At 44.2% G+C, this 14,757-nt stretch overlaps 2 protein-coding genes across 3 annotated transcripts in view; both read right to left on the bottom strand.

Moving 5' to 3' along the window:
- Positions 1-2,723: 2,723 nt before the first annotated feature.
- LOC144128890 (COMM domain-containing protein 5-like) lies at positions 2,724-5,490 on the bottom strand. The gene is made up of 7 exons (XM_077662671.1): positions 5,334-5,490; positions 4,892-5,052; positions 4,803-4,831; positions 4,669-4,719; positions 4,486-4,581; positions 4,348-4,423; positions 2,724-3,774 (listed from the first exon to the last, which is right to left on the bottom strand). Exons 1-7 carry the CDS (start codon positions 5,461-5,463, stop codon positions 3,664-3,666), a joined length of 654 nt encoding a protein of 217 aa, XP_077518797.1. The 5' UTR covers positions 5,464-5,490; the 3' UTR covers positions 2,724-3,663.
- Positions 5,491-10,208: 4,718 nt separating this feature from the next.
- Positions 10,209-14,757, bottom strand: part of hiw (MYC binding protein highwire) — a 132,454-nt gene continuing 127,905 nt past the window's right edge. For both annotated transcript variants that reach the window (XM_077662670.1, XM_077662669.1), the window contains 3 exons: positions 13,440-13,547; positions 12,899-13,064; positions 10,209-10,425 (listed from right to left, as the gene is read on the bottom strand). In XM_077662670.1, the coding sequence (XP_077518796.1) occupies positions 10,310-10,425; positions 12,899-13,064; positions 13,440-13,547 (390 nt within the window). In that variant the 3' untranslated portion in view covers positions 10,209-10,309. The remainder of the gene's footprint in view (positions 10,426-12,898; positions 13,065-13,439; positions 13,548-14,757) is intronic.

Below are 14,757 nucleotides of genomic sequence, written 5' to 3'. Positions count from 1 at the left end.
GCGGCGGCTGCGTTTTTATGGAGGAAAAACGCTAAGGCGCCCGTGTGCTGTGCGATGTCAGTGCACGTTAAAGATCCCCAGGTGGTCGAAATTATTCCGGAGCCCTCCACTACGGCACCTCCTCCTTCCTTTCTTCTTTCACTCCCTCCCTTATCCCTTCCCTTACGGCGCGGTTCAGGTGTCCAACGATATATGAGACAGATACTGTGCCATTTTCTTTCCCCAAAAACCAATTAAATAAATTCAATAAAAGCAGAAATTTCAAGTATTGTAGCAGGAAAAATGGCATTTTGTAGAAGATATTTGAACTTTTGTAGGAGGAAAAAAACTGTTTCTTAGCAAAATTTCATGTCTCGAAGCACTTAAATAAAGAAGGCTTGTTTCATTTCTGGAACAATCAATTGCTCAGGTGTTTATGACAACAATAGCCATACAAAAACAAGCATCAAGCCCAAATTCAGTCCAAAGTCTGTTCTTTCCTTAAAAAGCTGCAAAAATTTGCAAACAGGAGATTTTGCTAAAAATAAAGCCGTTTTTATTCAGATGGACGACATAACGAGATATGCAACAAAAGCTATAAAAAATTATTCCATTCTTAGAACTGCAAATTTAAGGTACTATTTCTTTTCTTTCCTTGATGACTCCAGCTCAGACAGCGCCGCTGCGAGCCTTTCCAGTCCATTCTTCAGAAGGGGTTGCAATATCTGCAAAATTTTTAGATTTGACGCCTTTTGCGAAAAGCAGCTCAGCATTGGTGATCATATTCCTGGCCAGCCTGATCTTTTCCGGTACCTTCTCATCATTCTGACCTCTTTTCTGGGTGTCCTTGTCCAGTACATCAGCCTTCTTTTGCTTGTTTTGCACGTGTCTCTTCTGCTGTATCTGCCTCCAACCACTGTAGCTTTCACTTCCGCGATACTATCAGCGCTCTGATAAAATCGTTGTGTCATAGGAATGGCAGCTGGATTTCGGCCGAAACGCTGGGAATGTGTCATTACAGACCTAAGCCCATTCACAATTTGTATTCAAAAGGACGATCGCCCTCTCAGCACTCGTCGATTTTCATTGAAGCCCCTCTCCAAATGAGCATCGCTGTGCGAGAAGCACAGTAGTGCTTTTACGAGTGCCGCCAACAAGGGATATTTTCGATCCCCATCCTCTTGCTTGAGTTCGAAAAATTTTTGCCAGAAGTCATAAAGTCGTTCGGATTGTCTGGCTAATATCTTCTGAGACACAGACTAAACTCATCCATCAGGGCGGAGACCTCGTGAGCTGCGATGACCAGCATGGATGAAGATGGACACTTTCTTCGCGCCATTTTCTTCCAATCAGAATAGGTTTGTACAGTGTTGCCGGCAGATATCAGATTTCGCGACAGTGAATTTCGGTTTTGCTCTCGGCAGAGTTATTCAGTGGCGTTTTGGCGAAGACGTGGCGCAAAAGTAGGCAAAAAATCGATTTTGTAGCAGCATGTAGCAGGATTTCTGATTTGGCGCAGCACTTCCACCACTGCATTATTTTCACAGACGCGCTTTACATCAACAGATTCCATCTGGATCTACTACCCGCCGCGGTGGCTCAGTGGCTTTGGCGTTGGCTGCTGATCCTAGCCAAATGAATATCTTGACCAATGTAACTGGTTCATGGAATAATTCCCAGTTGGTTCCAACTGGGACCAATCGAATTCCCGGTTAGTTCCAAGTAGAACCAACTGTGAATTATTTCATAAACCAGTTGAACTGGTCAAGATTTTCATCTGGGTGGTCATGGGTTTGATCCCGGCAGCAATTCGATGGAGACAACACATAAAAATGCTGTGTGATGTCAGCGCACGTTAACAAACCCCGGTTGGTGTAAATTAATTCAGAGCCCTCCACTGCAGTGTTGCTCATAGCCCATGCCTCTCTTCAGCTTCGGGACATTAAACCCCACAATCAACAATTTATGCTACTGATGCATACTGGTGCAGCACAAATTGCTACGGATGCAGCATATCTTCCTCAGACCTATCGCCTTAGTCTGTTCCCAGATCTTGAGTTCTAAATAACTGATTTTTAAATTACTTTCTGCATATTGCACCAAAACTCTGATACTATCACCACCTTCCCTTCATTTGAATCGTATTAAAGACTGAATCCCACATTACAATGGTCGACCACCAAATATTTCCTATAAAGGCATTTCTTCTTTACTCAAGCCCTTATGTGCTTCGGAGCTTTATCTAGAGTTTCCCAAATTCTGTCTGTCGATTAAACGCAGTACCACAGGTTTCCACTTGCATAATTCTGCTTGCATTCAGCGTCCTTGAAATGTTTGAAAGCACTACATACACTGCCAGCAAGGTCGTAACATGTTCTCCTGATTTCTGTGCTCATGACAAGCCAATTGGTACCCAAATGGTCATAAAGAATGTGAGTAAATTAAGTGCATGCCAACTCCACGATGATTTTGCTTTGCATATCGTATCACACAGAATCATAGTGAACCATCAGTGAAATCCTGCTTAAAGTACTGCCTACATTGATATCATACATAAAATGTAATGAAATTCACTTTCACTAGTACTTTGTGTCAGTTTTATTGTCCAGTCAAAAGCAGATTTACGGGCCACTCGTGGAAGGTGATATCCTATTTGTGCAAAGCATTCCTTGAAGTTTGTATGTTCGTATAAAATGTGGAGCCCACACACACAAAGTTCAGTATCTAACAGCAGCAGTTGCGGGTACTCTCATAAAAAACTTTATTATGCATATTACATACATAATTAAGCACCAGCTCGTTACTGCACGGAGCATTTACAGAATCTCTCACTGCTTGATGCGGCAAGACCAAAATGATCTAAATCACACAGATACTGCACAAAGAATTTTAGTGCTTAGTTTCAATGCAAGGTGGCACATGCGCTTAACCTTAACAAAGTTTGCAAACAGAAAGCACTATTAATAACACTTAATTTTAGAGCACTTAGTCCCTTGTGCAGCGAGCTTGTTGTCCACAAGCATACACATAGCCCGAGCACGAGCATACACATACATACACAACACCAGTACAAGCTAGTAATACAATCTGCCACACAGCATCAAATATTAGGCATGTTGTATAAAGACCACAGCAAATTAGCACTCTGAAACTTGTGCGCAGCAGGTAACACGGACATTCCGGGATAGACTGAACTAGCTCCAGTCTTTTATGGTTGCTCACAGCAACACACCTGCCGATGTTTTTATTGATGATGTTGATGATCGAAGTTTTTTTATAAAAAAATGTGCAAGCACCTTAAAGTTTGACACATAAGCAGGGCGACAGCTAAAAATGTCTATTTGGCTCAGAAGTGACTAATGCAAAAGCGAATGAAAACTCATGGATTCCGTATTGCTAGCAACAATGGAAAAGCCACCGAGCTAGTAGTCGTGGCAGTGGTGTGGTCAGGCAACCAGCCCAAAGCTGTTTTCGTAAAGAATATGTTAAAAAACTGTTGTCCAATGAGCTGGAGCTTTCTTGGAGTTTTCTTGTCTACAAAAAATCACAGCCTTTTCTATTTCTGCTTATTTACCCTCCTGTGCAGGAAGGAAACTCCTTTCAACCTCAAAAAAAAAAAAAAAGGCCACTTATTAGCCAGTTCTTGATGCATAACATTACTGAATGCTACCAACAAGACAGCTGTTACTGCATTGAGTGCAGTGGCATTTTGTCAACTTTTTTTTCAAGCTCTTCCATCTCCTTCAACGCTGTGGCAACAGCATGGCGCAACTTGTGGAACTCTGCTCTCTGCACCTGCACAAATGATGGAAAGCATCAGTGCAGCACATCTTCATAAGCAACATGACAAGTGCATTACCTCTGCTACATAACAAAAGCAACTATGAAAATGAAGGGGACTATGTTCAGTAAGATTTCATTCAGTTGAATCCCCTGGGCAACTACAGCAATGTAGTTTATCCAGAAATTTATTTTATTGAACAATGTTGACGTAAAGTGCGCCCAGAAGCAAATACTGTACTTGAGGGCTTCAGCATCTGCAGGGCTAGTAATGACCTGGCATTACAAAATTAATTTTCTGGTATTTCATTGTTTCTTTTTTTTTCTGCACATCATTGGGGGGTATTCTTAACAGACTATTTGTGAAAGGACAGCAGTACCAGTGGAATATCGCTTTTTTGGCACACTAGGGCTTATATAAATTCACAAAGCTTGACAGACATATCACAGTACAACAAAAGAGTCAATTCTGGCTCCTTAGCACCTAGCATTCATAAAGAACAGTATACTACACACTCAGCTTGTATAAAGCAGCATGTGCGAGTGATATCCAGCTACAAATTCAAAAGCATGCTGACAAAAACTCACTTCAAATGCATGGACTTCACCATCAGATGTCGCCATCTCCATCTGTATGGCTGGCTCGAGAACTCTGCTCAAGGCACTGAAAATGGCAAAGCAGTATGTTAAAGCTTCTGACGACAGTAGCCTTCACACGGAACGCACTTTGTAGAAATAGTAACGTCGACCCTCCACTTCAGACTCTCCAGTGTTGGGTATTTTGGACCCTGTTCAAGGCTGTTGTGGTCAATATTACTCCTCCTTAAAAATAAAAACAGAACACGGTTAATGGAAAAAGGTGGATAACAGATATAGCCTATTGTAGACTCCAAGTGATATGTACCACACCTGGATCCGAAGACAACACTCACAAGGTCCCCTGCAAACTCTGGTGGAATGCTGAAAACAAAACAAGGATCCCAAAATGGCCAAGTTAGAGGAGTGCTTCAGATATTACGAACATACTCTTATCAGCAACTCACCGCAACGCATCAAGATCTTCCCGAAAAACCTGCCAAAAGAAGAAGCAAATGTTGCAGGACGCTAGCGAGAAAATGATAACCCGACATACCTCTTGTTTTAATACCGTAGGCGGCAGTTTCAGTGCAGCTCGAAGCAGTACGTGCAGGGCGGCGTATACTTCATCTAGTGAGTCTGGATCGGCCGAACGGGACCGCAATTCATCATAAACACTAGGGCTTACTTCTCGGCCTTCGAAGTCTGCGACGGCAACTGAAACAAGTCCGAAACATTTGCTTTAAAGATTATCAACAAGCAATGCGCTTTTTTCGTCAAATAATACGCACTTACGCTAACAATAGCTTATCGAAGAAAACCTCATACCTACAGCAAATGATTCCGAGCTATAAGGACACAGTATATACACAAATTACCATCACGGTATCGCACTCTCATCTCGTCGGATTATGACCGGCCTGACTTTAACCACTGACACGCCTCTTTGGGAGCACGCGATTTTGCTACGACCGCGTTCTTGAATAGCTAATTCTTACCTTTTAGTAGGCTGCGGAAAAGCTGTTTTTCCATACTTGGTAACAGTTTTTTCAGGCATTTCACTTCTTTGGGAATCGTAGGCCCCAAAAAAAGCACCCTTTCAGTTACGGTACCTGCTCCCGCCGCCATTTTTAAACACTCCACTCAATACGACTCATGTTGGCTTTCATATTCTTCAGGCTTGGATTGGAACGATTTTGTTCAGTCCGTTTTTTCCCCCATACCTGCCAAACCATTCCCAAAACCTTACCACCTTACTGTCCTTGCATGTAACAAGAAAAGTTTTTTTCACAGCTTATTCCTTTGAGTTATCTTTGGTGTTTCTTGAAATAGTACATTTTTCACCTACCTTGCCGAGTTTGCTGCTGCGTTTACAGCAAAATGAGGGTCATTAGGGATCCTGGAAGAGGAAAGGGGGCGCGGCAGCGGCAGCAGCGGCTCCAACTGCTTGCTCTCAGATCTAGAGATGGGCGTAACGGCGAGTAACGGCTCACTTCAGTGAGCGGCTCAGAACGGCTCCGCTCACTGAAGTGAGCCGGATCATTTGAACGGCTCACCCGCTCACTTGGGTCGCTCAGGAAAGAGCCGGGTCTTTTGAGCAACTCCTTTAAAGAACGAGTGAGCCGTGGTTCTTTCCTTTCCACTCCCTCTCTCCACAAGTGCGGCGCAGGGACCATCACTTTTTTTTTTATTTTCCTTCCGCATGCTACCGGCTCCTTCAAGCGCGTCTCTATGCGTCGCGGGCCTCCGCTATCTGATATTTCTGGGACGAGCCAGTGGGTTAGTGGCACCGCCAGTTAGCTGAGAAAAAAAAGAAAGAAAACTTGTCATCCTTCGAGAGGCGACGCGCAGGTGGGGCGGGGAAGGAAAAGAGCATCACGCAATAAGGGTAAGGGCTCCCGTAATAATAGGTTTTTCGGAAATTTTCGTTATGTGTTTTTCTTTTATCCAAGCCCTGGGCTCGAGGTTGTGTCAAACTTCAGGGCTGTACGTGGCTACCTTCATTGGTTATCGAAACTTAGGACGGGCCTCGACATACGGCCGCTCTAACTTCTTTGTTTATAAAACTTATAAAAACGCAAGCAAATGCATTACAAATCACAAGTCGGTATTGCCTAGTTTAGCTAGAGGCCCCGTGCAGTGGCTTGTAATTCTGCAAATATACCTAGGCTTTAACACGTGGGTCGATAAGGTCTTGTAGTGTATGTTCTCTGTGTGAGAATTACCTTTTTTTAGTTACAGTTAGTTCGGCCGTCTGTGTGAGATCTGCTTCTGTAACTCAGTTTGCCTTTTTACATTTATGTAGATATATTTCCTCTCTTCATCATCTGCATTCGACAATCGTCCCCATCTTCAAACACTGCCTGGAGAGGCCCTGTTCCTCTCTTAAGAAAAGGAAGAGACCATGCCTGAATTTACTACACAGCTATTTTACTGATGCATATATCGTTTTGTTTTCAAGAAAGCCAAATAACTAGCAGGTTACACTGTAACCTCTGCTATAGAGTTTAGTTATTTGCCTTTAAAAAAAACGATATGTGCATTAGTAGAATAACCGTGTTATAGGTATTTTTACTAATACCTTCGAAATGTTGCACCAGCTCACGATGCACGATCAGTGGGAGTCGTGAGACATCGCTCGAACAACAGCTGTCAACGAACGGCGCCATCCTTTGCCAATGATTTGCCAGAAGACACGTTCTGAGCGAAACAGCGCTCGCAGACAACGGACGACAACAAGGAAGACACAACACCGCAGGACAACACAAAGCGAGGACAAGCTCTGCGAGCGCTCTTTTACTCGGAATGTATCTCAACCAACTCGCCCAGAAATACGCACTTTGCCAGAAGACCCGGCTCTGATTGAACGGTTCTTCGAACGGCTCACTGAACGACAGAGAAGCGCCCCTTCAAAACAGCCGCACGGCTCACTGAACGAGAGAGAAGCGGATCTCCAAAAGAGCCGCACGGTTCACTGAACGAGAGAAGCGCCTCTCCAAAAGAGCCGCACGGCTCACTGCACGAGAGAAGCAGTTCACCAAAAGAGCGACTCTCCAAAAGAGCCAAACGTCTCACTGAACGAGAGAATTGGTTCACCAGAAGAGCGGCTCTCCAAAAGAGCCAAACGGCTCACTGAGCCAAAGACCCGGCTCTTCAAAAGATCCGGATCTCCAAAGGAGCCAAACGGCTCACTGAGCCAAAGACCCGGCTCTTCAAAAGATCCGGATCTCCAAAGGAGCCATTCGGCTCACTGAGCCGAAGACCCGGCTCTTCAAAAGATCCGGATCTCCAAAGGAGCCAAACGGCTCACTGAGCCGAAGACCCGGCTCTTCAAAAGAGCCGGATCTTTTGAAGAGCCGGGTCTTCGGCTCAGTGAGCCGAATGGCTCCTTTGGAGATCCGGATCTCTCGTTCAGCGAGCGGGCGACCCGTTCACTCAACCAGCTTTCTCGCACTGCTAATAGATGGCGAGCAAATCGCACCCAGCAGCTCTGACGGACGGTTCGACACGGCTAACTGAACGACAAACCAGCTTTCTCGCACTGCTAACAGATGGCGGGAAAATCGCACCCGGCAGAAGACCCAGCGACACAGCTCTGACGGAACAGACAGTTCGCCGTTCGGCACGGATCACTACGCTGGACTACGGTCCTATGGATCAGTGAGCCGGATCTCCAAAAGAACCGCCGCTCACTTTTACTGAGCCACGGCTCACCCGCTCTTTTAAAAGAGCGGCTCAGAAGATCCGGCTCACTCCTGAGCGACCCATCTCTACTCAGATCAGAATTGGGGTTGAGCTAGTTGGCTTCGTAGCCAGTCGTAAAGCATTTCATTCGAAGAACCTAAGCAAAAGCATTGAAGGACTCTGCCTATACCAATCATATGTCAATTGAAGTAGCCGACTGACTGAACCCTATTCAAAAGCATGATTTGCAGAATCGAAGCACACTACGCCCAAACTTTTTTAATGGTGTCTATCACCCCTTGTGTGAACATATTATGAAGCTGCCCGTTTCAATTGAAGTTTTATTATGCATTAACAGATGTACCCTTAACAGTGCAAAATAAGAAAAATATAAAATTATGCAAATAAAACACAAAATAAAGTTATAATTAACAAAAACTTAGACTCCCCCCTCTAAAAAGAAGTTCTGGAGTCCCTGAGGGTCATGTTAGGATTCATCCGATGCAGTAGGTTTTCTTCACCAGAGTGCAACTACGAGCGAGTTTCAGCTTGGCGTTCCAACACATGCACGGTCGACTGCCAGGTCACTGAACTTGCAAGCTGTAGGCCATCCGCTCGGAACACTTCCTTCTTCCCACACCTACAGCTTGGGTTGGACCATGCGTGTTTAAAAGCCAAGCTACAACTTGCTTGCAGTCACACCCTGATGGAGAAACTAAGTATGCATTCAAATTTCATGTTTCTTGCGAGAACTTGGTTGGTGTCGTGCTCCAGCCTGTACCATTGAAGCTTTGCACTGCGCACCTTCGCACTTTTCTCTGCTACAAAGAAACGAACAGTTGTTTAATTACACCTCATGAATCTTCTCTTGAAATGACTCGCGAGTAATGACAAGTACTAAACATCGATTTCACCCTCCTTATTTTATGTTTTTCTACAATTTCCCAAAAATATGAGCAAGTCTGAAAGGCTCCCGGAACAACACACTGTGAAAAAAATGCTCTGAAACCACAGCGATGGTCTAGCGGTTGGAGCTGTAGGGTTCAATCCTCTGTACGACTGGGTTCCCAAGGGTTTCTAATGGGTACAATCTGTCTCCTGGCCTTGCACTCAGCTTCTTTCGGCTGAAATGCTTGGAAAATGGGTATTTGAACCTAACTTGTGAAGACGAAAAATGCCTTGTGCCATGGTTGTCTTTGGCCTTGGTGCTGCCCTTGCATCTTGCCCTTGCGATGCATTCTTGCTACCTTTTATGTAGTTTTTTGTTGATCGCGGCGATGCATGTCTTGTAGTTACGATTTGCCCTGTATAGTTATAATTGTTTTTACTTTTTTGCCTTGTACAGTGCGCTGCATTTAACACATTGCTCCCATCCTACTTAATCCGTTACTTTGCCCCCCTTACTCAATGCCCTTCTTGGCCCTGTAAGGTATTTTGAATAAATTCATCACCACTACAATCATCACACCACAATCATCATCATGTCCACAACCATTCCTTGCTCCTTTCATCTTCATCCACCTCTTCCATACTGTTACTGACGTAGCAAGTAATGTGTTATTTTTCCCCCCTTACTCAATGCCCTTCTTGGCCCTGTAAGGTATTTTGAATAAATTCATCACCACCACCATCATCATCATGTTCACAACCATTCCTTGCTCCTTTCATTTCATCTTCATCCACCTCTTCCATACTGTTGCTGATGTAGCAAGTAATGTGCTCAATCTCATGCTGCCTCAACCAAACGAAAGAACAATTCCAATGTGTTATAGTTTTAAAGGGACAGGTATGGTAAGAATCCAACAAAGATCATGCAAAAGCACGTCTAGCTTTGGTGCACTGATAACAATTTGCATTGTCAAAAACAAGATTAGCTATCAGAACTTAACAAAATGTATTCAATAACTGCACAGTGACTGCAACAGAAAAATTATGTTCATTAATTTGTGAAAACTTTGTCACATTTGTCACGGAACAGTGTACATATCTTAGCCAGTTTTCAAATAATACACTATCGATGCCTTAAAGTCACTGATAAGCTGCATCAAATTACCCTTGCACACTAGCTGCAAGAAACTCAAGCAAACACACATGCCTACATGTTCACATGCACACACATACAAAATAAGGGAAGTAGAAAAACTACAGTGCCTACTCAAAAAACCAGCCATCACACCAAAGCACAAGGAGGCAATGCATAAACTTGTATATTATTTCCATATATAATACATGACCAGAAAAAAAGGAGGGAAGCCTATCCAAGCCACGCGCTCCTTGGATCACATGTGTTCTAGAAAGTGTGCGTGTTTCGACACACGCCACATCCCAGAGCAAATTCTTCGCCTGTCGGCGGGTGCTTGATGTGGAGCGGGCACTCTTCACCTTCCAGCTGCTTGGCCTTGGGTCCTGCACCAGCACCATGCAATTTACATTAGTATACACAGACAGATGAAAGCAGCATTTGGAGGGTTCAGTGGCTAGGCACATTTGACTGATGCACACTACACTGAAGGTCCAGTAAGTAGAGATATACTAGTTCCAAATGAAAGGGAACAGTCAGTTTGCGCACAAGAGAGAATTCTTTTAATATTTCTGCAATACATAGTTGAAATTGTCTTATGAATATTCAAATGCCCAGAGGAAAACTATAAACAAAAAAAATCTGTTTGTCACTTATACTTGCTCAGTAATCATTGGCTGAAGGCTCATAATGTGTTACCTTTCACACGAGCAACTGGCACATTTCAGTGATGACAGTTTTCAAAAGCTCTTGTGTACTGAAATTTTGGGACTTGTGTAATTGCTCTAAGTGGCAGAAATCCAGTACCCTTCTGATGACCCCACAGACCACAGTGCACATGGCCTTGAAAGGGTAGGATTGCGGCAATATCAAAGATGACTGCTGTAAAACCGCATTAACTGAGATTTAAAGAGAGTAGAAAAATGTATGAATTATTCAAATGCCGAATTATTGAGCAGCTCACAAAAACTGCCAAAAACCGTTTGTGTGAAAGTAAAATTTATTTTGTGAAAACCTGGGCAATGGTCACCTCCTCTAAAAGAGGCTCTCAATAAAGTTGCAGTATGCCTAAAATGTTAAAGGACGCCTCTTCACGAATATCCCCCAGCAAGAATTTTTTTAATGCATTTGTTAGAAGTTGGCTTGCTTGCTTTTTCACCTCCTAAGTGTCTTATTGTTTTTTTTTTTCACTCATCACATGTACTACCTTTGGACGCACATACAGTCAAACCTCTATACTATAACTAAGTCATACTAAGTTGAGGTTCCTATGTTTCAGCAGTACAAATAGAGGTGCAGATTCAAGGAACACTCCTGGTAGATGGCCAGAGTGCATTGTATACAATGCATTACGGTTTGGGATGATTTCTCAAGTCACAGCGGATGATGCGAACACTCGAATCAGCAGGCACCTGCCTGGCAATGAGTGCTTGGCAATGATAATGACACCATTCAAAAGGATCTAATTGGCAACATATCGAGGGAAAAAAGGTTCGAATGAGCACTGCAGAATTTTCACGCTGAGGATAACCGAGCCGAAAAAACCGATATAGTATATCAATTGAACAACCAGCACTACGCGGTGCTTGCGCTGATGGCAAGTAGCAGGCTTCGCCGCTCTACAAAAGTGGCTAATGGTAGAGCTTGCCCACCGATGGTTTCATATGTACACGACTGATGGCGCAGCGGCACATTCAACTGAACAGATTTAAGCCAGTGCATATGATGTGCGAGGACTTCGTTATATAGAAAGTGCGGCATAAAATTACTTTGTCAAAATCGCAACATGATTTTCAATGGGGAAAATAAAAAACGAAAAAATTTGTTACTTTACAAATTTTGATAAAACTGAGGTTTGTTATATTGAGGTCTGACTGCATACAAGTTTTCTTTCAATAAATCCTTCAGGTTATCATAGTCTTCTGTGTCCCCATCCTTTTCTTGCGCCAATATTTGGTAATTAAAATGAATGCTTCTTTACAACTAGCCCAACTTTCCATTACTTTGCTTACATGGGCATTTGGCGTGACTGTGAGGCAGCCCAAATCCTCTAATTCATCAGGTTTTACTGCACAAGGAAACACTACATGTTCCTCATGCAAGGAATGGGCAATATACATAGAACCTGTGGGGACCTGCCTTGCAGCCCCCTGTGTTTGCTTTCCCGCATGGCACCGCGCAGCTGCAGTCTCACCTCGAGGATGAACGCATTCCCTTGTCAGTTACATTAACTGGCAAGAGAGGGCGCCAGCATCGCTGTGCGGGAGACTGCCAAAGCCCGCGCGCGGGAAAGGGGGCATGGGGCTTCGGCTGGGATCGTCGACGCGGGCGGACATGTCGCTCGCGGCTCTGCTCTTAGCCGGCGGGGCGAGGAAGCGACGGGGAGACAGGTTCCCGTACTCGTCCCGTCCGGCCTTCGGAGTATATATCCCTTGCCCTAGCACGGGTGAACATTCACTCGGAACCTTGCTGGTGAGTCGGACGACCTTGATTCATTAGCGTACCTTGTTGCTAGCTGGCGTTATTGTTTCTATAGCAATAAATGCCTGCTTGTGTCAGCCAATGTGTCGTTCCTTTGTTCTCTCAGAGCAAGGCCCTCCGTGGTCGGCGAGCACTCGGTAGCGTACGCGATCATGGGTGGGGTCCGGGCGGCTTTGAACCGTGTCAGCCGCGAGTGAGTGGGGAGAAACTATTATCTCCCCGAGGCAACCCCACAAACCGTACCTACTGGAATACAACATCACAATACTTGCTGCTGCCACCGGGAATCATTGTAATGACAGCTGCAGCAGCAATACACCCAAGAACAACAGGAATAAAAAAAAAGGAATAAATACAGCAAAGCAATTTTGTGCCTACCCGCAGGACATCTGGGCAGCTGCTGCTTAGGCAGGTTGGCCACCCGCTGAAAGTCGTCATGGCATGCATTGCAGAAGTGAGTGGTGCCAAAGCAGAAGAACACCGCCACTGAACAGCAGTAGCGGCACTTGTATTCCAGGAAGTCTGTCCCATGTTTGGGACACATCTGCACACCATGACCAGCACAATGTCACTAGCACCAAACTCCAGACCACAAACATTCAAACATCTCATTGTTAAGCAGAAAGTTTAGGGGACTGTGCCAATAGAGGCACTGATCCATGTCTGCAGGATTCTGCAGTGTTGTCCCTCGTATGCTGCTCATACTGGATGAGCTTTGCATCTCTAATGCATGCAGCAAGCTCAGATGAAGGCCGCTCCCATAACATCAACCCCAGTTTTTTTTTTTTTGGACTCGTTCCTGCTTGCTAGTCTGATGGTGAGAAAATAAAGCAACTGAGAAGCTTTTCAATAAGCTCAACTACAATGTAAAATCTAGTACAATCTGGCAAGACAATAACACAAACTATAGAAACCATACCTGTGCCCTGGAGATGTCAGAACAGCCACCACAAACAAGTTCAGCTGGGTTGTAATCATCTGCTGGGCCAGCTTCAATGTCGCAACGTACTTCACCGCCATAATAAGCCTGCAAGAATCACACCCATATATAATGAAGGTACCATGCACCGGCTACAATCCTCCTTCATACTCCAGTTGCCACCCCTTGCACCAGAAGCTAATGCTAAGACTGCTTGATAATACAGTATTTACTCACATAATGGGGCCACTCACATAATGAATCCACCCCGCCACTTCTGTAGTTGAGAATTTACTTGTTATTTAACCTCGTGTAAAAAATCACACACCTGACCTGCAGGGCCGGCATCAGCATGTTGGCCTTATCTAGCCGTGACTAGCTGGTGCCATCGGCTATCACAAAATCGTCGGATCGCGCTATTATACAGAGAGCACCTTTTGAAGCGAGCGAATCTAATCATTGGCGACGCAAACGTGGGCGACGTGGGGATGCAACTTGTCAACCGCACACTTTTGTTGTTGACGGACAGACGAATGCAGGGGTGGGTGCAGATGCATGTGGGCGGACGTACGATACGAGATTTAAATTCTTACAAAAAAAATTGTCGAAACCTATCTTTCCTGCACAATGAACCCTATGCCCAAATTGATGTAATTTTTTTCTGGAAAAAGGTGGGTTCATTACGTGAGTAAAAACAGTAAATCAAGAAGACTTTCCTACCTGGCAGGTTGTTGTAAAGTAAATCACCAATTCAGTGCTAACAAGGCATTTCTTCTACAAAGTCAGCATATTAGATAAGCACACTTCTCTGTTTGTCTGGATGGCACAGGTAGAAACTAAATTAATATTCATTAGACCTATGATACATTTTAGCTATACAAGATATTGTTACAACACACAAACTTTTTTCAGGTTGCTGCAGGAAGTATACGCAGATTTCTGCTTGCCAATCCAAAAGCTTGCCAGAAAGGAAACATCTAGGAAGAAGCTGCCGGCGTTCTGAAATAGCTGTGTGCTCAAGACTGTGTTAACGGATGTGAGCAACTGAGTAATAGATACTACTACATTCACATTTCAACACAAACATGAGCCAATCCCCTATTTTCATAACTCTGAAACAAGACAGACTGTAAATAGATAAACTGACCCCCCCAAATAAGTTTATGATGTCACAAGCTTCATTACAGCTCATTTGACATTACATTTTAGAACAGAGTGCCAAATGATACTCGTGCCACTACTTCCCGAGGATATTTAGACACTTGCTTTGTAAGTTAAGGTGCCAGCTTTGGGATTCCAAAGCAAACTTTGAAGCCTC

Source organism: Amblyomma americanum, chromosome 4, assembly GCF_052857255.1.
Source record: "Amblyomma americanum isolate KBUSLIRL-KWMA chromosome 4, ASM5285725v1, whole genome shotgun sequence".
NCBI classification, from domain to species: domain Eukaryota; kingdom Metazoa; phylum Arthropoda; class Arachnida; order Ixodida; family Ixodidae; genus Amblyomma; species Amblyomma americanum.
The sequence above is the reverse complement of the archived record's forward strand: the minus strand, read 5'-3'. Positions and strand labels throughout refer to the sequence as shown.

Coding starts and splice junctions, on each gene's coding strand:
- LOC144128890 (XM_077662671.1), bottom strand. CDS start 5,463: ATGGCGGCGGGAGCAGGTACCGTAACTGAAAGGGTGCTTTTTTTGGGG. Junction 4,720..4,802: donor GAAGATCTTGATGCGTTGCG/GTGAGTTGCTGA, acceptor TTTTGTTTTCAG/CATTCCACCAGAGTTTGCAG. Junction 3,775..4,347: donor GTGAAGTCCATGCATTTGAA/GTGAGTTTTTGT, acceptor TCATTTGTGCAG/GTGCAGAGAGCAGAGTTCCA.